The sequence below is a fragment of the Microplitis mediator genome, chromosome 5, assembly GCF_029852145.1.
Source record: "Microplitis mediator isolate UGA2020A chromosome 5, iyMicMedi2.1, whole genome shotgun sequence".
In the NCBI taxonomy this organism is placed as follows: Eukaryota; Metazoa; Arthropoda; class Insecta; order Hymenoptera; family Braconidae; genus Microplitis; species Microplitis mediator.
In genome coordinates, this window is record NC_079973.1 from 1,669,584 (window position 1) to 1,694,203 (window position 24,620).

The window sequence follows — 24,620 nt, forward strand, 5'->3', positions numbered from 1 at the left end:
GCGAGCACTTTTACATTCGTAACTGTCATTTTCTAAAGTTAGTATGAGTGTGAATGTAGCAGACATCAGACAAATTTAAAATTATTAATAAATAGAGTAAATAATTAATAAAATAAAATATTTAAAAAATTCAAAAATTTATGAGTGCATTTTTTTCAAATATTATTTTTTAAATTATTTACTCTATTCATTTATAACTTTAAATTGATCTGACGTCTGCTACATTCACACTCGTAAGTTAGTGTACTTCGGAAATTTTTACCTTTTGACGGTTTCCCGGCAAGCCCTTGCGCAGCTGATTTGAAACTGATTCGAGGCAGCACTTGGTAGTTCCACTCTTCTTACATAATAATAATAAAAAAAATAATGATAATATTTCTGACGATTAATAATTTGTACAAGTTTTCAAATCTGTGTAGTTTTGGTTAAAAAAGCCACAGAGAGAAGAATGTGAAACTGTGGGGCAACGACATATATATTACAAAATATATAATAAATATATATAATATGTATATTTAAAAATACAAAGTAGTCGAGGTAAATAAAGTGAAAGTTAAATAAAATGTCAACTTTGTTAGAAAAAAAAAGTTTACTAATCAACCCTATAAAAAATAAGTTAATTACAATATAAATAATAATTGGGTTGATAAACAAATAAATTACTTGTTGAATCATAATTTGCACCAAGTGATTTTTACAAAAAATATTTTTCAATTGTCATTAGATCAGGTTTTAATTTTTATAAAAACTTTTTATATTTTGTGATTATTATTAATAAAAATAATTATTGCTTGTGTTCCAGTGATAAATGCTGTTGGTTAAAGATATATATTTATATATAAATATATTTGATATATTTATGTTTCGTTAATTAAGACACTTGTTAAATAAATAAATAAAATGCCTAGTGGTGAGGTTATTTGTTTATCATCAGATGATGAAGAAGATTTACCAATGGTTTGTATTTATTGTTAAATATATATTTATTTATTTATATATTTATTTATAACAGAAATTATTTATTTTTTTATAGAAAAATTTAGTCGACTGTGACTCATCGCCATCAAAAATTCAATTAACGCCATCGGTGCAACTGATAAAACGCGAAAACTCGGGTACGAAACGCAAGATATCCGGAGATGAGATAACGTTGAAAAAACTCAAAGTTGATTCAACGGAGACGTGGATTGAAACGGCAAAGACTAAAAATAACGACCACTTAAGTACAAATTCAAATAATTCAACTGCTAGAGTTGATAGTTCAAGTAAATCAAATTTTAAAAATAATGTCACAAATTCTACTGATAAAAATGATAGCACTAGTGTTGCGTCAACTTCAAATGGCCATAAACATATAAAGCCATTTAGAGTAACGACAAGTGAAGAAAATTCTGGGGATGTAAAAATACCGACGCTGGTTGTCAAGACAAAGCAGCCAGTTAACGTTGAGAACGGACATGAAAACGTATTTTCAATGTTTATAGGCCAGTGCTTGTCACGAGAGCGCACCTCTGACATGCACAAAGTTGTGGAAAAATTGAAGAGAAAGTACGAGCAGCTAGACACTGCCTATGCAAACTCAGAGGCGTTTGCTGATTTGTTGAACGAGAAACGTCATCTTCTGGAACTGGAAAAAGGCGCGGTCTATATGCATATCAAAGACGTCCTGGATGAGATGAAGATCAGAAAAGCCGGTCGCAAATCAGCGGTATGCAAATCGGAACCTGATGCTACTGATGCTGATGCCAATGCTGATGCTGAGGAAGTTGATGCGGCTGTCGAAGGGATGGACGAGAAGGAACGCGAGCACTTCCGGAAACAAGAGATGAAGATCAAGAGACTGGAGAAGACTATGGAACTTGTCCAGAAACGGATTAAAAAGTATGAAGCCGAGGAAGTTGATTGGAATGACGAGGACGACTCGATGTATATGAAACTAGAGAGGTACAAAAAGCGAATGGTAGAGCTGTACAACGCCTGGTGTAAGTTGACTGCCAACCACGAGGACGCCGGGAGATCGTACCTGCGTCCAAAGCATGTCAAGCTCACTGGTATTGTTACTGTCGATCAAGCGATTAACAGTTTCGTTAACTCGAGACTCAAAAAACGAAGTTCTCTTTCGAATCAGGGGGGCAAAGATGATTTTTTCCCGGACTATGTTGACATTTTAAATTTAATTCACACGCACAATGTCAATCATAACTTAGGAATGAGTAAAATAAGAGAAAGTGCTGCAGGTAATTACTTATTTTTTGTAATTAATTAATTTTTATTAATATATTTTTTTTTTTTAGCTAAAAGTGCGTTCGTAAAATTGGGTGAGTACTTAAAAAGTGAACGACAGCAAGATTTTTACGACACATTTTCAATGTGGTATGAAAATGACGAGGATCCGGCACAGAAGGATCCGGAATTGCTGTCGAAATTACAAGAAAATCGTGAGCATGGTGAGAAAAAATTAAATGAAGTTTTCGATGAGTACACGAGGAAGCAGGAGGAGTTAAATGCCAGTGGTAAGTCGGAAGAAGTTAAAGGAACTGATGATGAGGATGAGGATGAGGATGAGGAAGATGAAGAAAGAGACGAAGGAGATGATGAAAGGGATGTCAGTGATGCTGAAGTTGTTGACTTAGAAAGTGATAATTCTGCGGCTGAGGATGCGGACGCTGATAAAGAAAACGGTGATAAAAATACGAATGGTAAAGATAAGAGTAGTGATAAGGTAGCAGAAGAACCGGAAATAGTAGAAACTGCAGAAACAATTTGGCTGGAATCAAAGACAGATAAAGTTTTATCTTGTGATTCTGGGAAAATTAAAAAAAATTTACCGAGTACTTCAAAACAGTCAGCATCGACTTCGACTTCGTTTAATAATTCTGATAATAAAAGTTATAAATCAAAAGGTTTGTGATGTTTGTTGATGTAATTATTGACAATAGTCATTATTTATAATTATTATTTTTTTATATACTATTGATATCGATATAAACGACAGTTTTTTTACTTATATATGAGTGTATACGTATGCTAATTTTGTAGTGGATAATACTGATGACGACGCACATGAGGACTGCGATGACAAAGCTGATGATAAACCCGTCCTGAAGTTAAGGTCATTCGCTAAACCGCCAGAATTCTGGGCCAACTCTCAAGAGATTAAGGAGTCTGACTGGGAAGAAGAACCGGCACCAAGAGTTCAAGGCGGAAATGATTCATCAATCGAAGTTATTCACATCGATATATCGGGTGATAAATCACCGAAGACTGCGAGGACTGTTGCGCCTAATCAGACGGTTCAGCCGACACCAGCCAACACGACCAAGAAAATACTTTATACAAGGATGGTACCAGTTCCTACTAGTAGGTTGTGCCGACTGAGTACCGGAGATCCTGTTCTAAAGAGCCCAGTGGCCACGTCGACGCCAAATTTAAATTCAAATTCAAATCCAAATCGACATCCGCGGGCTGGTGACTCGACTCCGAAACGTCCAGTAGAAGCGCCGATGCCAAATCGTCCTATTCAAGCTTCGAACACTGCCAGTCCCGCTGGACCCGGAGCTGGACCCGGAGCTGGACCCCAGCGCAAGGAGTTAAAGCCTGTGACTTTTTTTAGAAACAACAACCAAAATAATGTACCAGTTGGACAGCCAACTGAGCAAACTGCGACGAGTAGTTCAGTGACTAATGGACGCGTCGCTCCGACTGTTACCAGCTTGCAAACCTTTAGGAAAACTGACGTTAAAAAGTTACAACGTGCTAATTCTAAAAACATTTTTAATAATGATCTTAATTCTAATTATAATTTAAATAGTATTACGTCTAATAGCAATAGCACTAGTAATAATAATAGTAATCCGAGGAATAATGTCGGTAATAAAAGTGGAACAAGTGGACAGAGACAAGTTATAAATCCTATGGCTGCACGAAAAATTGTTGATCGTCCAATCAATAGAACTGACGTCAATGTGAATAATTTAAATAGACTAACACCTCGAAATGGACAGATGTCTTGATAACTTGAATATTTATTATAAGTAATTAATAATAAATGTGTTGGTTACTTTATTTTTTTTGTTTGTTTGTTTTTGTTCATTTTTTTCTCATTAACAAGCTGTGAAATAATTGTTTTTTTTATTTGATGCAAATTAAATGAACTTTTAAAAAACAGTTGCTAAAAATGAATGATTAAATATAAAATATATTTTATATATATATTTGATACCATTTAATAAAATGGCAGTTACTGGTTATGACATAATATTATTTATAATTATTTTGGTCAATAAGTAGTTCGGGTCACGTAAATTTTCTATGATATCAAAGTGATCGATCATGTCTCTTAATAAAACAAATTCTACTTGGTCCACAAACTCAATGAGCCTCTAAAAATGAAATATTAATATAATTAACTATAGATATCTTCCTTTATAAAATTATAATAAATTAATAAATAAATATCTTTTATTACTTTTGAGTAATTTTTTGATTCCTTAACAAAAACCGGAGCATCCTTTTCACCAACGACCGCTATTACTTTTATATTATTAACAGCTTCAACTTTACTCATGTCCAGGGTATTGAAACTCAGAGTTTTAACTTCGTGGCTACAATAATAGTATATTGTGTGACAAGGGATTAAATGAAATGATTTCAGACCAGAGTCAAGTTGGCTGACATCACTCGCATTATATTTTTCATGATTACCTGCGTTGGAACTTAGTTTCAGTGTCAACAGCTAATCAGAATGAAGTCAATTTAAGACCAATGGTGTCATCAACTATCAGCGTTAGCGTAAATTGTAATTTGCTATTTATAATTAAGTAGAAACTATAAATACTCAGATCCGAACAATTTTATACCACGACAAGTGATCCCATCAACAGTTGATTTTTATCAACAACTAATTTACATAATTTAACTTTATATTTACAACAGTGAATTTTAATTACCCATGTCGTATTAATTAATTAATAATTAATTATTTTATGAATTTGTCAGTGGGATCAGTTGTCTGTGGGATCAATTATCATGTGATTACTTGTCGGGGATCAGTTGTCATGAAATTATCTTGTTTCGACTGTCTGTACAGACACTGAAATTTTAAGTTTCGATGCTGATATCATGAAGATTTTTTAAAAATTTGTATTTCATAATTTATTTACTCCCTGATAGCCAGACTTTCTCTTCAAAAATTTTCTGTTCAGTGTTTTCGGTCAAGTTCTGTTACTACAAGTTTTGACTACAGTTTGAGTACAAGTTAACGTAAATATACAGCCATGAATTGCAAGTTGCATCAGAAAGTTGCGGAAAAAAAACTACGAGAGCAAAAGTTAATTTAAATTTGACAGAAAATCGCGGGAAAAATTTTTAATGAGCGAAATTAAATTGACAACTATTTGCACCATGAAGTTTTCGCTATCAACTTGACATCTTATTTCGGTTGAAGATACAGATATCTGTCAACTTGCGAAAAAATGGCTATCAGGGACTTAATTTTAAAAAACTTACTCAGTTAATTTCAAAGCTTGATTAAAAGAAGTTGTCAGCACGGGCTCAAGACTGTAAATGCCAGCGATTAAAATAAGACCTTTCAGTAAATTTAATTGCTTTGATTGTTTAATTGCCGTCAGCCATTCACGGTCGTACAATAAAGAAGCTGCTAAATGAGCTCCCGCACTGTGCCCAGCCACCCAAACACCTTTACAACCCATTTTCCGGCATACTTTTAATATTTCTTCTATCCCAGTTCTTGTTTCTGTTACCAAATTACTCAAAGTCACTGAAAAAAATTTATTCGTTTATTTAAATAAATATTATCATAATTTTGATATTCTGGTACCTTGTGGACACAAATTGTACCCTAAATTAAATACTTTTATTCCTTTGGACACCAACTGCTTGATATGGAACCCAGCCATTTCTTTGGAACATTCTTGCCAATATCCGCCATGAATAAAAATCAAAACAGGTGCATCTAAATAAAATATCATAATTTATATTCTCACAGTTGATAAATTAAAACCTTAATTGAAAAAAGGACAATTTCCCCAACATATAAAATAAAAAAATTACTCCCGGTAAATGAATTTTAGTTTAAAAAATTTGACATTTAAAATTTAAAGTTGACATTAAGATTTTGAATTTTATTTAAATAATTTCGTTTAATTCCCAATCGATAAGTAATTTTTTTAAAAATCTATATCCCGCCAAAATGAACCTTTTTTTTTTTTTTTCAAATTAATACTTCAATTTTTTTTTTTAAAGTAATAAAATTTTGATACGCTCATGACAGTTGTCATTGGAAATTTTAAAAAAGTGGGGGAGGGGGGCACTGTCTGGAAATGACATTTAAATAAAAAATAATAACCATTGGGTAAATTGGTCCCATAGTAATCATATTTCATAAGTTCAGTAGGTCCATAAGCTATGTCCAACTTGCAGGGTATAGAATTTCTCGCATCGATCGTCGCTGAAATATACAAGGTTTCATTATTTATAACTTCCAACTTACAGCCGTCACCCATCGCCTATCTTCCATATGTAGAAATCAAACTTATTGCTGAAAATAATTTCCTGTACCTCGCTTAGATATTTCCAAAAACTCTTCGTACCCTTCAGTGTATTTTTTACTCCAGGCACCTGGTGAATAGGCTTTCTCATGTTCCTGAATTTATTTGTTAATAAATATTTATATTTAATTAATAAATTAATTATAGTAATTAATAGTGTCGATATTTTTAGTTTATTACAAGTGTACTTACTGGATCGATAGCCATCGTTGGTCAATAATATTAATTATTATTATTATTTATTGATAAAAAAAAGTTGGATGCTCAGAAAATATCACTGATGGTTCATATATCAGTCGAATAAGAAAGTAGTTATGCAAGTACTGAAATTGTAGGAGGACAAGTACAGGCTTATATTATATATTAAATGTACTCTTGTAAACTGGGTAAACTGAGATAACTTTTTTTAAATTTTGTCGCGCCTTTTTTTATTTATTTTTGTTGCGTTAACAGAAAACTGTTTTATCAGAGATTACTAAATATGACAATTGGGAGTTTTTTAATAAATAAATAAAATTTAAGAAGAGTAAAAATTAAAAATTTATTTAAACAATTGAAAATTCGCGCGTTTTTTTAAATTTCATTAATTTGGTTTATTTATTTAAATTTTTAAATTGTCTCATAGCTACACAGTCATAAATTATTCAAAATGTTTTTTTTATTGAGTTCAGCGGGAAAGATGGCAGTGTATACATAATTAAATATATATATAGGTGTGTATAAACATAAAAAATAAAATTGTTTATTTGGCAACGAGATCGCCAAATACACAAGTATTTTTTTAAAAATTAAATTTAATAAAATATGTGATAATTATTTTGATTAAAAATATATTTTGATATTGATCTGTCACAATTTGGTTACTTATTTGTTGATATAACGTACAAAATTATATTATAATTAAATATAATATATATATTTTTGGTTATGACGACATTGAAAGGAATTTTTCCCAATCCAAGTAAGTAAATTTATTTAATTAAATGATAATTAAAATAGCAGGCAGACGAGTTTTGAATTTTTATAAATAAAATTAAATTTTTGAATTTGCACAAAAATATTTTTTAAATTTTTTAGATTTTTCTATAAGAATTTTAATTGTTTATTTAAAAGAAAAATTTTTTTTATCTGCTACTTTCAGTATTAATTTAAATTTTTAAATTTTTGAATAAATAAATAAAATGTCAGAATAAAAATTTCAAAAATTCGTATCTAGATAAATAAAAAATCAGTAGGCGCATTTTTTTAAATTTAATTATTTATTTATTTAAAATTTATAAACCATCTTATGTCTGATACATTCATACTCATAATTACTTTGATCACTGATTGATTTGAAAAAAAAATTATTTGATTGGTTGCAGAACCGCCGAGAAAAAAAAATTTCCTGTATGAAAATGTAAAGAGTTTGCGTAAAATGGAAAAATACAACGCCAAGGAAACGGAAAAAGATGATGCTGATAAACTGGGAGCCAAAACTGGAGCCAGACAGAATAAGTATCAACATGTTGCACCGAGGGTTTACTCAAGTGGCCGAGGGTCAAGCGCAATTTCTACCAATAGTTCGGTTAAGAATAATATTAATTGCAGTAGAATTAGTTTGAGCGGTAAATCGAGCGCGCCGAGTCTGGTCAAGACTGCTGATAAAAAATCATGTATTTCATTGAACTCTCATCACATTAATTCTGCTGATAAACGTGATAATAAATCGAAGACTAAAGAGAGATATAAGTCACAGTGTAATTTAAATAGTAGTTTGTTAAACTTGGATATTAATCGTGAGACTGATTCTACGGAGAAAAAAAAGTCACGTAGTTTAGGTATACAGACATTGGACACCAATGATTTAGATAGTTTGTACTCCAAAGGTATTATTAGGTACGTCATTGTTATTATTAATTAATTATTTACTGTCACTTACATGTACGAACTTACATACTATCATTTCAAAAATTTGACGTTCAGTGATTTCGATTAACTTCACAGTAAGTTTACGTCAAGTTCTTGCAATTGACGATGATGTCAAATTTGAGCTGTGAATTTACCATGATTTCATACATGTATGTGAAACACATTGTATTTATTTATGATATACACATAAAATGTGTAGACTATTATAAGATCTCGTGTATAGAGATCGTGTTCAACAGATTTTGTCCTGGAGAGATTTTGTCTGGGGAAATATGATGGTGGAACCGTACGAACTTTATTAAAATTTTTTTTTAGATATCCATCAAGTAGAAGTCGAGAAGAAAAATCCTGCAAAGACGTTGATCAAGTGGATTTAAATCTTGAGTTGGATAGAAATAGTTCACCTACAAGATGTCTGGGTAGTAAGCAAGATTTAACAGAACCTTCACCGGGAAAAGATAAAGATTACGTCAAAATGAATAAAGAAAAAATAACAGTCGCTGCAAGACTGGCTGCTCAATTAAACAATGGCGTCGTACCACCCAATTATCGCAAAGGAGTTGTTCCAAAGTACCCATAATTTTTAAACTTTAATGTCATTGGATAAAAATATCTGCAACAAAATAATTACTGGGCTTTTAATTAAACCAGCTGTCAAAAGATTCTAAACTAATTTTTTTTTGCTAGTTAATTAAATCAATTGTATTTTTATTATTTTGTTGGAGACATTTTGTCTAAAAATAATCACAAGTAATTTAAAATATGTAATTTAAATAATTTTGCAACAGATATATACTTGAGAGAAAAGAAGAACAGCAACAAAAAATAGAACAGGCAAAGTTGGATGCAGCGAACTCTGATTGCCCACCGGGTCATATTCCGCTGCCTGATAATGAACGTAAAGAAACGTTACGTTTATTAAAAAAAAGTATTTATTTTAATTATTATTATTATCAATAAATATTAAGATGATAATTAATTATTAATTTTTTTTTTCTAAAGATTACCAGGAGTTAGTAAATGAATTGAATAAGATGCCAATAAGATCAGACACTCTCCGTTGTCAGATGAAGAAAATGGAAATTGAAAAACAATTAACTAAATTAGAAGAAGGTATTAAAATATTTTCGCGCCCTAAAGTATTCGTTAAAACGGACGGATAATTAACTGAGCGATAGCGCGATGTAACGAAACATTCCACCGATCACCGATTGCCAATAGCATTTAAGTATACAATTTATAAATAATTACACACCGAGTGCCTTGTATATAAATATATATGTTTATATATGTTACAAATACTAGGCAATTAATTAATAGATTAATTATTTACATGTAAACACTTGAGACTTTGTAAATAATTGTACTATAGTGCGAAGCTTAAAAATAATAATCATCTAGTCTGATGTACAATTAAATTGAAAAAGACTTATGTCGAGTACAAAATAAACACAAAGTATTTTTTGCCAACAATTGTTTCTTATATATTTATTTAAACTCATAATTTCATTCATTTTTTATTTACAGTAAACGATCCTAGAGTTTAGCAGACAATTAAAATTTTGAATTCTACTTTGGTCAACAAATCAATTAAAAAAAAAAAAAAAAAAAATGCACATGTAGAAAATTAAAAAAACTATAAGTGCATTTTTTTAAATATTTTTTTTTTTTATTTATCGTTTTTAAATCAATTAATTATTTGACGGCGGGTAACTTCAGTATCAGTATGTGGATGTAGTAGATTTTGAAGTTAGCAGACAGTTAAAAATTTTCGAATTTTTTTTTCAACGGCTTAATTAAAAAAAAAAATAAAAATAAAAATATGCACATGTAGAAAATTTAATAAACCATAGGTGAAATTTTTTTAATTATTTTTTTTTTTAATAATTTAGTGTTTAAAAAAAAATCCAAAAATTATTGGACGTCGGCTAACTTCAGTATCATGATGTAGCAGGTATAGGAAAAATTTTAATTTATAAAGAAACGAACTAAACAATTAAAAAGATAAAATAAAAAAATACACATACAGATTTTTAAATTCTGCAAATGTGAATTTCTTCATTTTTATTAAATATTAATTTTGTACGTTTATTTAAAACTTATAATTGTCGGATGTCTGCTACGCTCACACTCGCCATCAGTAGTAATATTAATTAATAGTACCGTAATAATAATAATTAAAAACTAATTAACGATTAAAATTTCTTTGGACTAGTGAGTAAAATTAAAAAAAAAATTCAATTTACCGGTTCTGCGGTTTTATCAATTTTATGTAAAAATAAATCTGGACAAAACTTAACTTGCCCGCGATTAAAATAAATTTCTTCGGTGTCGTACCATTCGTTGACATCAAAGTCATTAAAAAAAACTTTTATTTCTCTTATGACAGAATCAGGAGAATCTAGAAGTTTAAATTATTTTTATTGGGTTTTTTATATACAAATTTATCGTGAAAAAAAAGATGATACTGAAGTTAGCAGACGTCTAATAATTTTTGGATTTTATTTTAGACAGTAAATTATAAGAAAAACAAAATTTGAAAAAATTGCACCTGTAGTTTTTTAAATTCTCTACAAGTGCATATTTTTATTTTTTTTTATTTTTTTTTTTTTTTCTGATTGATTTGTTGAAAAAGAAATCCAAAAATTTTTAGTTATCTGCTAGCTTCAGGATCATAAAAAAAAGAGGGAGTACCTGACCCGTGAGTTGCATTCCTGGTGTCAGAGAGCCCGTACCTGCCCCGGATTGATTCCGGTGATAAATATTGGGCCTGATAAACTTTTGTGGGGCCCATAAGTTCTCTCCACCTGACGATGGCATTATCTCGCGCTAAAATATGAACATCTGAAGCTCCGCTGCACATAAACGTCACCAGTCGGTTGTAGAAAAATTTATCCTTGTGGTCTTGGTAGAAAAAACTCGCCTCGGCGGATGTGATCTTTGTCCGACGAGACCTCACGACTTTGAAGTCGTTGTCAATTATTATTTCACGTATTTTCTGTCAGAAAAAAATCATTTTATTGATAAAGAAAAACTTACAGTGGAGTTTTTATTTTGAGGTTAAACTCACCTGGAGCGCGAACGGACTTTTGATAACGTGAGGTTTTAAAATCGCGAGAGTTAACTGCAGTGGATTTGGAGACCGCATTCTTACTGCTCACCAATTGACAGTTATTGAGTTTTTATATATTTGTTGATACCTCGTAATCATTATATAAATATTTAATTTATTTTTACGAAACTGTCATTTGCACGTGCTCTCTCTGTTAAATATTTATAGAGCGCGCGCTTTTTTGAACATATCGAGTGTTGTAGTTTCGATATAAATTAATCGATGTGTTCAAAGTCCATTCGCGGGTTTATTTTTGTCCTCAGCGATTAGCAATAAGAATAATAAAAAATAAAAACTTGTTTTTTTTGATTAAGGATAAAAAATTACCAGCTGACATCACATTTATATTCGAGGGATGGAGACGATAAAAGAATCTGCTGTAAAATTTTACTGTCCTTGGCATTGGTAACTGTTGGGCACAAGACAACATGAACATTTTATTTTTTTTTTCAGTATGATGTCCTCTGATCAATTTTGTTCCCAGCACCGAGCCCTGGGTCTGAATTTTCGATCGATTTTCTACAGAATTTCTTAGACGTCGATCCTGATCAAAATCAAGATTTCCGTTGGATCTTTGGAGGCCTCGGGGGTATCAGACAAGTCTTTGGAACAGACGCCAGCACATAGAAGTGAATGAAAACATTTTTTTTTCCAACACCGAGCCCTGGGTCTAGATTTTCAATCGATTTTCTACAGGATTTCTTAGACGACGATCTTGACCCATGTTAAGGCTTCCGTTGGATGCTTGGAGGCCTCGGGGGTATCAGAAAAGTCTTTGTGAAGAATTTTTCATGAAAAGTACCCGATGCATTGCTTCATACTGAATCAACCTCTGCTTCATTTCATTTAAAATTCCCACTCGTTCACTAACTTGGACCCAGCGTCAATCTTTTGTTAGTAATACAAGCAAATAAATTACCATCCATTAACTTGAGCGCCAACGAGAAAAGAACCAAAGGAAAGTCCATTCCAAACAAGAATATCTATAAATAGATATAGCGTCCGCCCAAATATTTTTTTCACGGCTGACAAAAAATTAATTTATGCCTTCTGCCTCTTCTGTAAAGTAAAAAGCCATACAGTCGTTTTACTCCAGCTATGGACCCACTCCGTAGATATTTAACTCAATTTATCATTTTCAAGGGTAAAATGAAAAGTAAATAAACGCTCACTTACAAAAGTAATTTAAAATATTTATTATACAAATACTCATTAAATTTATACAAATCTTACGATTTAATTTGAATGGTCAGATTGTGATGTATCAACATCGATCTTAATATATAAGTGCAGTGAAAAATGATATTTACGTTCAAAGGAAATAGTATGTACGTAAAACTTAAATGGTGACATATGAAATGATCAGTGTAATTATGACACTGGTCTAGGCAGTAGATATATTTATATATATTTATATTAATTATCACAATATGCTTGTAGTGATTTGTACGTAGCATCACTAGTCTACCAACGGGCCCCAGAAATGTTTGCTAGGCTTAGAATGATCTTCAGCCAAGAAAAATTCTCGTCCCAGTGACACGAATTCACTGACTGTTATTTTTCCGTCTTCATTCTGGTCAATGTGTGCAAAAGATATAACTGCGTGCTGTTAAAATTAAAAATATTGTCGTTATTATTATTATATTTTATTGATAAATAATATTTTGATAATTTATATTTAATAATAAATACTCACATCGTTATCAATATCTAGACACTTGAAAAATAATTTATATTCTTCGACAGATATTTCTCCGTCACCGTCTTTGTCCACCGCCTAAAAATACATGACAGACGATAAATATTATTATCAGACGGTTAAGTAAATAAATAAATAATATTGGATGATAATATTTGTGTACCTTGAAGAGGAAAGGCAGAAAATGGTGACATTTTCGCTTTAGTGACGTATCGTTGAGAACGTGGTGCATTTCTTCAAGATATTGTTCCACGCCAACTAAATTGTAAGGACTTATGTCGCCCCATTGTTCTTGCCACATGTCCTATAAATAAATTAAACCACGCGGTTAATTTGAATTCAGTTAATTGCTGACAACTAAGTTCATTTAAATGCTACTGCATTTAATTGCATCCCGCATAGAAAATAAAAATAAGTAAATCAAGGCGTGATTTTCAAAATAAGCAAATAAATTGTCAGAGACTTGCACATAATTGCGGTCAAATTTTCCTCCCGAGCGAAAGCTCATTAGAAGATTCATAAGACTCAGTCCAAATTTTTAAAAATGTCATTCGGTTGCGGGAAAAATTTTGACAGACTTCATTTAATATATGAGTGCAAGGACAGTTTCGTTTGTACACTCGAGTAAAAAGAAAAAAAAGTTCAAACCCCAAAAAATAGTAGATTACACTCAGACAGAAAAATAGGGCATTTCAACCCACGTGCGCAATTGCGTACCTGAACCGAAGGCGATTTTTCACCAGATCTGTACCTGAAAGTTTCAATTTCTGCCTGTTTGTGAGAAAAATGGCGCATGCGCTGATTTTAATTATTTGTTTTCTTATAAAAGAAAAAACGATTTTCTTCTCTCTGATCGGGGCAGAAATTTAAACTTCCGGTCTGGGTATGGTAAAAAAAAAGTGCATTACCCACTAAGGGAGAGAAATAGGACATTTCAAACCGCGAGTATAAGTGACCACCTGAAAGTTTCAATTTCTGCCTGTTTGTGAGAAAAATGGCGCATGCGCTAATTTTAATAATTTTTCTCATAAAAGAAAAAACGATTTTCTTCCCTCTAATCGGGGCTGAAATTTAAACTTCCGGTCTGGGTATGGTAAAAAAATAGTGCATTACACACTACGGGAGAGAAGTAGAACATTTCAAGCCGCGTGTATAAGTGACCACCTGAAAGTTTAAATTTCTGCCAATTTGTGAGAAAAATCGCGCATGCGCTAATTTCAATAATTTGTTTTCTCATAAAAGAAAAAACGATTTTCTTCCCTCTAATCAGGGCAGAAATTTAAATTTCCGGTGTGGGTATGGTAAAAAAATAGTGCATTACACACTACGGGAGAAAAGTAGAACATTTTAAGCCGCGTGTATAAGTGACCACCTAAAAGTTTAAATTTCTGCCTGTTTGTGAGAAAAATGGCGCATGCGCTAATTTTAATTATTTGTTTTCTCATAAAAGAAAAAACGATTTTCTTCCCTCTAATCGGGGCAGAAATTTAAATTTTCAGTGTAGGAATGGTAAAAAAAAAGTGCATTACACACTATGGGAGAGACGTAGAACATTTCAAGCCGCGTGTATAAGTGACTGCACTTAAAAGTTTGAAGTTCTGCCTGTTTGCGAGAAAAATTGCGAACGCGGTAATTTTAATAATTTGTTTTCTCATAACAGGGAAAAAATTCAAACTTTAGGTGTGGGTATGGTAAAAAATTTTAATTTAAAACTCACACTTAAAACATTTTGAAATTCCTTTTTAGCTTCTGGAGTTAAATGGCCAATATCAGCAAATCTATCAGCAAGGAGCATAAAGTCGTCGTAACTAATGACTCCATCCTTATTAACATCCAAGTGGCTGTGTAAAGTTCGCATTTTTCTTCTCCAGAAGACCGACTGACCCTGCGCAATTAAAACTTTATGATAAGAACCAGAGATAAAAACTCATTCTCTGAATTATTATTATCATCATAAATCATAATTTTATCAACAGGATAACTCGAGTCTATTAATAGACTCCGTAGACAAAGCATTTGGTTATCAAGTGTGGGATCATAATATAAAATGCACAATAAATGCATTTGTCCATTAATTACATTCACAATAATTAATAGCTTACGAAGTAGCGCGAATATAATTAACATAATTGAGTAAAAAATAATATTTGGGTGAAGGTTGATAAACATGAGCTTCGATATCGTTTACGATAACCTTTTAAGTCGATACAAATACAGTTCATGTACTTCCTTTTTATTTATTTTTATTTTTTAAATTTTCAATGCCCGTATATGGGACACCAGGCGCGGGGTTTTATTTTTCTTGTATTGCGTGCGAGATGCACTCGCACATTTAATGATCACGGATCAAATGCATGTTGTTTACACTGAGCTTCAAGGACATTGGCTTAGAATGCACCGTTAGCGTCGATGACCGGTCTCGACACTTTCCTAGATAATTAAATTCTATTGCTGCAATTTAAACTGCAGTAGATTCAGTATTTGAACAAACAAATAATAAAATAGAAAGTTTTTATGCAGCATCCGTTCAAAAGTTTTTACTTTAAATTTCTATAAGAATTTTGTTGTCTGAAAAATATAAAAGAATTCAAAATAACGGAGTATCTGCTTCAGATTGCAAGTAGTTATTTATTATAGAGAAGTTATCAATAGAAGCAGAAGTAGGACAGCAGATATAGCAGCAGTTAATTGAGTCTATAGAGAATTAAATTGATATTTCAGGAGCTAAATAAATGGCAAACCGGACGAACCCATCAGTCAATTTAAAAAATGAAGATGAGAATCACGGACTAATTCACTTGCTAGCTATTTTTATCATCTTTATATTTTATTATGATGATAATAATAATAAAATAAGACATACTCGGTCTTGTTCTTCATCAGAGTCGCTATCACTGTCGCTTTCTTCATCAACGGAAGCCGATGCTCGTGTGTGATGGACGTTCCTTTTGCTCGACATTCGTCTTATCATCGTCGAATTAAATTGCTGAAAAAATAAAAATTTCGATTGCATTATCATAATTACTCATCACATTGTCACCACGCATTAATTACTATTTTATATTTTAATATACCAGACTTTTATTAGCATAATTACATTTATGGTAATCTAGTAATCAAATGTGCTATTGTTTGATTGTAATTTTAAATTGTCTGTACTGTAAAAAATTTTCGGAGTAAATGCGGATTTAATTTGGAGTGAATGTGAAGCGGGTGACTATTTAATCTCGGAGTGAAATTTATTCCGAAGGGAAGTTTATTTTAATATTTAAATTCCGGTTCGCGGTGAAATTTACTCCTAAAAAATTATTTTAGTATGAAAATTCTCATCGGAGTAAATTCGAATTTAAATAAAATCCAGATTATTTCAAAATCACTCCGCTAAAAAAACAAACTCCTTATGTACTCCGTATTCGGAGTAATTTTTTCTTAACTCCGGAACCCCGGGTGTCAGAGTTAATTCAAATATAAATAAACTCCGTAATCACTCCAGTGAAAAAACAAACTCCTTATTTACTCCGTATTCGGAGTAATTTTTTCTTAACTCCGGAACCCCGAGTGTCAGAGTTAATTCAAATATAAATAAACTCCGTAATCACTCCAGTGAAAAAACAAACTCCTTATATACTCCGTATTCGGAGTAATTTTTTCTTAACTCCGGAACCCCGAGTATCAGAGTTAATTCGAATATAAATAAACTCCGTAATCACTCCAGTGAAAAAACAAACTCCTTATATACTCCGTATTCGGAGTAATTTTTTATTAACTCCGGGACCCCGAGTATCAGAGTTAATTCAAATATAAATAAACTCCGTAATCACTCCGGTGAAAAACTAAACTCCTTATTTACTCCGTATTCCGAGTGATTTTTTTTTAAACTCCGAAACCCCGAGTGTCAGAGTTAATTCAAATATAAATAAACTCCGTAACCACTCCAGTGAAAAACTAAACTCTTTATTTACTCCTAATTTTTTAAAGTGTGAATTAGCACGTGGCAATTTTTCCTTACGTTTAAAAAATATGTTTACGTGTCATGCGTATTATGGAAAGCTCGTAGATGTGAAATGTAATATTTCTATATATTGAGTTCACTGCAGTACATTCACCCGCGGTTACGAAACAATTTACTTGTAAACAATAATTGTTTTTTTTTTTTTTTTAAATTTTTTTTTGTATTTTATTCAATACTATTTTACAAATTACCTTTACTTGTTACGACCTTAAAAAAAATGAGTTTATGCCTAGTAAACAAAGTACTCGAGCTGAATTTGAAATTTAAATTTACAAAAACAAGATCTTGATTACGAAATGGGATTATTATTGTGTATAATCTGGTATCGAAGGATTTTGAGATCAGACCAGTGCAGTAGATTACCTTGAATTTAAATCAGCCCAAAAAAATTTAAATGTAATTGAATAAATTATTTTAAAAAATAACAAGTACATTATTAATTCATAAGTAATTTAAATAAAATAATATTTTCATTTCGTGTGTATGTGTAGGCTGTAAATTTAAATAATAATCCGGTGGGATTTAAATCAACCGAAGCTTCTAGAACCTTTCATTGTTTTTTTGTTACGGCTTTTTCATGTATTCTCTCTTTTTTTTATTTTCCTCCATGGCAACACGACCGGCAAAAGGAAAGGGGACGACCCTTCTCCAGTAGATGTTATTTTGCGCAGTTGAAACCTGATGTTTTTATGATAAATCTTCAGTTGTACACAATGTTTTTGTTTTTAATATCAATTTTAAATATTTATCTCAAATAAAAATGAGTGTCAATGCAACTGACAGTTGTAAATTTTTGAATAAATAAACAAAACGTAAGAATAAAAATTTAAAATGCGCATTTAGAAAATTCAAAATTCAGTACGCGGATTTTTAAAAATTTAAAAATTTATAAATTGTCTCATATCTGCTGCATTTACACAAATAAAAAAAGAAAACAGACCAACGTTCATTACTAATTCTATAAAAAAATATGAGTATGTTATATATATTAATAATATAAACTCACCTGTTGTTTAATTGTTTTTTTATCAGCAAACAAACCATCGTAAGCAATTGGCGCAATTCGTTTATCAAAATTAATACTTTTTGAAATAACGGACTGCAGCCCGCGGCGCAAAAACGCTGAAGCCATTTTTTAAAAATTAATTAATTAATAAATTAATCAATCAACAAATTATTTGAAATTTACTTATGTGAAAGTAAATATCAACAATACAAAGTTCAATTTTACTGGAGTACAATCAGCGGTAAATAAAGTGCAAAACTAAACAAAAATACGCGGTCACTTTTCTTTATATTAAAACCGCGGCGTCCCCCCACTTTTACTTCGCGCATGCGCGCGCGTCGCATAATGAACCCCCTTTTTATCTTGTTTTTTTTTTCAATGTTTATTTTCTTTTTTACATCACCGATCCCAACATTGGCGTCGCAGTAACGATACTAAAAAATAAAAAGGGATAATAAATAAATATTTCAGTAAAAAAATTTAAAAAACTAAATTCTGTACCAATGAGCTTGAGATATTTAATCTCTATCACGCGGGCATTGATGTCTCTTAATCTTGACCCGTCTGCGAAAACTAATTAATTTGATTATTTAAATTAAAATAAAATATATAATTATAAAGAGATCTTTAATACGTAATCAATAAGCGGGTCGAGTGGTTGACGCACATTCTATCCGATGTACGTGACTTGTTACAAGTATTCCACATGTAGATATAAGTCTATAAGTACCAGTCCGTCTATCAGACGGGAAAACTATCGGTTTTAAAATTGTAAACAAGTTATTTAGAGGACATTACAATACAGCAGCATAATCACAAGGATATTTGCTTTCATTATATATTTTTGTTAGAAAAATTATTTATAAAGTTTGTTATTTATTTACTGTTTATTTATAACTGTCTATACATATCATTTTTTCTTATATTTATTTACAAGATTATTTATTTATAAATTTATAATAAACCGATTAAAATTTTAAGTTAATGTATAAGATTATATAAGTGCTTCCCTTTTGTATAAATTCATTAATTATTTTATTAATTAATTAGTTGTTTTTTTTTAACTCTTCTTGTATTCGATTCTCTCGACTTTTACTTCGTCGCCCACCAATTGGTAGACGTAAGTTACCACTGTCGAGCTTTGGATATCCATTAGTACGAAAGAAGGAATGACGGATCTGTAATTAAATATATTTATTCAGCTGCAGTTATTTAAATATATAGATTTAAAACTATGGAATTACAGTAGAATCGGACGCTCTATTCACTCTCACGTTAATTTAATTTTTTTCTGAGTAAGAGTGATAAGAGTTTAGACAAAATTTTGATTAGATAGAGATTTTACTGTAGTAATTAAGAAGATAAAGGCAGTAGACAAAAAAAAGAATTTTTTGGCGCGAAAAATTTTTTGCATCATTAATTAAAACAAAAATTTTCTATGATCCTGAAGTTAGTCGAGGTCTAATAATTTTTGGATTTTTTTTAGACAGTAACTTATAAAAAAAAAAATTGCACCGATAGTTTTTTAGATTTTCTATGGGTGCATATTTGTAGTTTTATTTTTTTCTGTAATCGAATGGTAGAAAAAATTCCATACAAGAAAATAAAAAAAAATTTATTGTGTAAAATTTTTTCTCTCCCCAAGAAAATTTATGATCCTGAAGTTAATTGACAATTAAAAATTTCCGGATTTTTTTTCAATTCCTAAGAAAATTTTTGTTTTTATTTCATAATTCAAAATTTTTCTCGCGCCAAGAAATATTTTTTTTGTATACTACTAGATTATATATTAATTTGAAAACAATAAATAAAATTACGGGGACATAATTTTTTTTTTATTTAAATCTTTATCAAGATCTAAATAAATAATATATTTATTTTAATAAATTTGAGTTCAAATATTGACATTGACTATACATATATTTATATGTATATATGTATATAATTTTGTTATTGTTTAGAAAATAATTCCAAGTAAACAAATTATTGCATATTGATAAAAATTGTCTCAAGGTTTAAAAACGACTATTTAAATTATTGAATAATTGTCAGCTTGTGAGGTCATGAAAAAGTTAATGAGTTTTTATTGATAATAAAATTGTACGGTAATAAAATGCGTGTGTTTTATATTTCGTTATTGAGGTTTATGTTTGAATGAAAGGCATAGAAGTCAAAGAGAGAGTTGAGGTGGACACTTACGTATCAAGAGGATTGTAGGCGCCGGTAGCCGATCCTGGATTAATGTAAAATTTATTTTCATGTTCATAGGCTTCAAATTTATGTGTATGACCGCTTATAAGTATATCGACGTCCAATTGCCGCTGAATTAGAGCCAGTGATTCTGGATCACCCCAAGGTACCACTTGATGACCGTGTGATAGACCGATTCTAAATTGTCCAACTGTCACAACTTTTTGCTCTGGATAATTGAGATTCTGTAAATAAATTATTTTATTTTAAAAACGTTCATTAAACTATTAAATAAAATTATATAAAAGTATCAATAATATTTTTTTGATTTATTTATTAAAAGAAAATGAATTGCAGCAAAAAAAATTTGGAAAACGGTTGACCCTCCGGTCAACTCCAAAACTTCCCGCTGTTTTTGAACTGAGAGAGCTCGAAAATGTTACTACTGGTAAATTTTTTAGCTTCTCGAGCTTAATGATAGGACTTGAAAAAAAGATCCTAAAGCGAACAGACGTCTAACAATTTTTGGATTCTTTTATAAACTAAACTTAAAAAAAAAAATATTAAAAAAAATTTCACCACTAGCTCTACATGTGCATACTTTTAGTTAATTGATTTGTCGAAAAAAAATTCGAAAATTGCTAATTGTCTGCTGACTGAGGATCATAAAAAAGTAAATTTTATCAAATCGGTTGATTCGTTCCAAAGATATCGTCCACAAAAAAAATTTACACATCCACATACGCACACATGGAAGTCTGTCTAGAAAAGTCAGAATGTCTTCCTAGGACCGCAAAATAACGTCGACATCTGATGAAAATGGAACCAAACCCAGTAACTTTCGTTTTTTAAATTAAAAATTTTGAATTTTCACAGCGGGAAGATAAAAAAAAGTAATGAAATATATTTACCTCATCAAAATCACCTCTGACAACATGCACATCACTGGCAAGTGTTTTTAAATAATCATAAGACTCTTTGGTACAAAGATTACCAGTACATAAAATATGTTGTATTCGTCCAGGTACCAAAAGTTTTTTAAATTTACTCGGTAGACTACTGCATCTATGGGGAATGTGTAAATCTCCAAGCACTAATACAAGCTGTAAATATATACATATAAATAAAAATTTATCACTGGTAATTAAACTTCAACTTATGACAAGGTTATATATATTTAATTTAATTATTATTTTTATTCATTCCGAAATTTACTCACCATGATTATTTATATTGCGATAAATTGTCTACTAATTTTCCCTCTGTCTCACTGCATTTATGTTTATAAATATATATGTGATTATTTATTAAATATATTTCTACGATGACAATTAAAAGGGTTATAAGGATAGGGTGTTACTGTCAAGGCAGACTAACAACTCTCTGTATTAAGTTCTCTATGCAACAAAATTTCTAAATTATCGACTCTAAAAATACGATAAAACAGTCGGTGGAAAAGTTTCGTCAGAGAGCAAATAGATGGCGAGTAACAAACGAAAAATTGAGTAAAATGAAATAGCTCGACGTGAGAAAACGAACGATCGGAGGGGAGGAAAAAGAAAGCAAGTATATATGCGATGTAAATTTAAAATTTAAAACCCGCTGTCGTGGCGGAATATAGCCTGTAGATCTACAGAAATAATTATCTATTAAAATGCCCACAGACAACATTTTTTACAATTATCAAATGCCAATAGTTTGTAATTAATCAGTTTCAGTAGATAACATTGAGATTAAATGATCAAGGAGATTTTATCCATTGTTGGATTGAATTACAATTTTGAAATTTCGCGCCAAGTTCGCGCCACTATCATGGCTTGCAGGCACACCGTCAAAAGTAAAAATTTCAGAAGTATACCAACTTCAGAAACTCACAGTTAGGAATGTAAAAAATAAAGATGGTTCATAATTCAGAATGACAAATCATCACCTTGTCAAAAACATCGAATCTCTAATCTTTATATCAACACATACTCAGAATTTACAATATTCATTCTTTCGTAATAAAGAATTAACAATATTTAGAATGACAATATTTCAGAAATCCAATACTTCCGAAATATTCAAACTACGAACGCCAATTCTTCAGAATTACATTTTATACGAATGACCATTTTAGTAAAATTTTCTAAGCTTTGCTGACAGTCGGTATTACAGACTTTCCCTATGAATTTACCATTATCATGTGAGTGCTTTGGCGGATTGATTGGGTTTAAAAAATTTGTATGACTCGTTATGTAATAATTATATATGAATTTTACGAGTTTAATTTGTATGAAACGATTATATTGAATGTACTGAATTAAGATAGAAGTGCTATTTATGACCAGTGTTTTATTTTTAGACCTTTAATATTTCATTTTAATTAATGGAGAAGTATAAAAAAAAAAAAAATTCATTCTAATACAGTAAAAAAAAAATGTTGGAAAATCCAAAAGTGCACACCTCAATCGCTCAATTTATTTTTAATCATTACTTTTATTATTATATAATATTAATATATTTTTTAACTTCCCGCTAAGAAAATCGACGATTTTCGAAAAATTGGGAAGTTATTGTTTTCACCCCGATTTTCGAAAGTCGAGTTTTCATCAGATGTCGACGTTTTGAGGTCCTAGGAAGCTATTCTGACTATTTTCAGAATGATGTCCGAGTGTATGTATGTATGTATGTATGTGTGTGTGTGTGTGTGTGTATGTGTGTGTGTGTGTGTAAACTCTTTGTAACTTTTTAACTAATGAATCGATTTGGATGGTTGAGGTGGCAATCAAAAGAGCTTGTTGGCCCGCAACTTTCCTGAAAATTTCAGATCATTTGATCAAGTAGACTCGAAGATATTGGCGAATTAATGAAAAAAAAAAATTTTGTTTTTAGTTTTTTAGTGATTTCTCAGAAACGACTCGAATGATTGATTTCAAAATCTAATCAGCTCTAGACCTTTATAAGCCGCGTCGAATGCCACCTTAACCATCTCAATCGGTTAATTTGTTCGAGAGATATCGATGGCGAAAGAAATGGTAGAAAACGTTTTTTTTCGATTATCTTTGAAGTGACTCGTCTGATCAATTTTAAAATTTAATCGGCTGTAGAGTTCAAGAAAACGCGCCGATTGCCACCTCAAACGTCAAAATCGGTTGATTAGTTCAGAAGATATCGGCGCTGAAAAGTTAAAAAAATAACATTTTATGTTATTTTTTCCGGATAAATCAAAATATCATGTGCTAAAATTGTGCTAATATGCTAAACTTGTTCCTTAGTTTTAAAGATATCGTCATCAAAAAATTGAAAAAACCCAGTCGTTAATGTTTTTCTCGGATTTTCAATATATTATTGCTCTGACCTAAGTCAAAAATCATTCAAATCTTGATTTTGATCACTGACATTGATTTCTGCCTCAATACATTTATTTCAGAGAACATAATCGATAATAAAAATTTAAAAGCCGCTTCTTTATTGATGGTTTTCGATTCTTAACATTTCAAACTCTAGCATGAAACGTAACTTGATAGAGCTTAAAAGGCTCATAATAAAATGATTTCATGTAATAGCATTTTCGAGCTCGAAAATATATTCACAGTAATGTTTTCAAGCTGCTTGAGCTCGAGAACAGCGGGAAGTTTTGGGGCTGGCCCGCAGGGCCAACAGACGCCCAGATTTTTTCTATAGAATTTCAATGGTATGTCTCTGGGATTTCTCGAAAAAATTTAACTGGTGATAATTCTATTTGTTCTATAGAATTTCAATGGTATGTCTCTGGGATTTCTCGTAAAAAATTAACTGGTTATAATTTTTATATTTTCTATAGAATCCCATGTAACAATTTCCAGTACAAGTCGCTGGTCAAGGCACTTTTCTCAAGAATCTTTTGATAGATTCTACATAGGCTTGCTCAAGATGTCGTACAGAAGTTGATCTTGTGAAAGTCTTGCGTAAAGCCTGGTCTCAAATCGACTAGTTGTCTATGTCTTTATATGACTCTGTATCTTGCTGCAGACACTGGTCCACAGATTTATATTGCAAGCCTTGTGCATGACTTGTTTAAAAACTTTGTGTAATGTTATACTTCAAGAATTGTACAAGATTCTTGAATATATCTTGCTCAAGATGTATTGATACAGTTA

At 31.0% G+C, this 24,620-nt stretch overlaps 5 protein-coding genes across 5 annotated transcripts; 1 reads left to right on the forward strand and 4 right to left on the reverse strand.

Moving 5' to 3' along the window:
* Positions 1-379: 379 nt before the first annotated feature.
* On the forward strand, positions 380-9,944 carry LOC130668560 (uncharacterized protein DDB_G0283697). Its single transcript, XM_057470901.1, has 10 exons — positions 380-537; positions 803-957; positions 1,034-2,237; positions 2,295-2,903; positions 3,040-4,006; positions 7,490-7,530; positions 7,934-8,447; positions 8,796-9,050; positions 9,269-9,408; positions 9,483-9,944. Exons 2-10 carry the CDS (start codon positions 901-903, stop codon positions 9,641-9,643), a joined length of 3,948 nt encoding a protein of 1,315 aa, XP_057326884.1. The 5' UTR covers positions 380-537; positions 803-900; the 3' UTR covers positions 9,644-9,944.
* On the reverse strand, positions 4,183-6,955 carry LOC130668188 (kynurenine formamidase). The gene is made up of 7 exons (XM_057470357.1): positions 6,762-6,955; positions 6,580-6,664; positions 6,368-6,469; positions 5,840-5,974; positions 5,509-5,779; positions 4,469-4,604; positions 4,183-4,382 (listed from the first exon to the last, which is right to left on the reverse strand). The coding sequence occupies exons 1-7, from the start codon at positions 6,774-6,776 to the stop codon at positions 4,248-4,250; spliced, it is 879 nt and encodes a 292-aa protein (XP_057326340.1). The 5' UTR covers positions 6,777-6,955; the 3' UTR covers positions 4,183-4,247.
* On the reverse strand, positions 9,945-11,760 carry LOC130668195 (nucleoside diphosphate kinase 6). Its single transcript, XM_057470366.1, has 3 exons — positions 11,551-11,760; positions 11,175-11,478; positions 9,945-10,881 (listed from the first exon to the last, which is right to left on the reverse strand). Exons 1-3 carry the CDS (start codon positions 11,626-11,628, stop codon positions 10,718-10,720), a joined length of 546 nt encoding a protein of 181 aa, XP_057326349.1. The 5' UTR covers positions 11,629-11,760; the 3' UTR covers positions 9,945-10,717.
* Positions 11,761-12,764: 1,004 nt separating this feature from the next.
* Positions 12,765-18,568, reverse strand: LOC130668190 (sarcoplasmic calcium-binding protein). Its single transcript, XM_057470359.1, has 6 exons — positions 18,310-18,568; positions 16,155-16,277; positions 15,009-15,176; positions 13,455-13,595; positions 13,289-13,369; positions 12,765-13,198 (listed from the first exon to the last, which is right to left on the reverse strand). Exons 1-6 carry the CDS (start codon positions 18,433-18,435, stop codon positions 13,052-13,054), a joined length of 786 nt encoding a protein of 261 aa, XP_057326342.1. The 5' UTR covers positions 18,436-18,568; the 3' UTR covers positions 12,765-13,051.
* A 609-nt stretch (positions 18,569-19,177) lies between these two features.
* LOC130668194 (vacuolar protein sorting-associated protein 29) lies at positions 19,178-21,880 on the reverse strand. The gene is made up of 4 exons (XM_057470365.1): positions 21,719-21,880; positions 21,411-21,602; positions 20,509-20,744; positions 19,178-19,487 (listed from the first exon to the last, which is right to left on the reverse strand). Exons 1-4 carry the CDS (start codon positions 21,719-21,721, stop codon positions 19,370-19,372), a joined length of 549 nt encoding a protein of 182 aa, XP_057326348.1. The 5' UTR covers positions 21,722-21,880; the 3' UTR covers positions 19,178-19,369.
* Between the last annotated feature and the right edge of the window lie 2,740 nt (positions 21,881-24,620).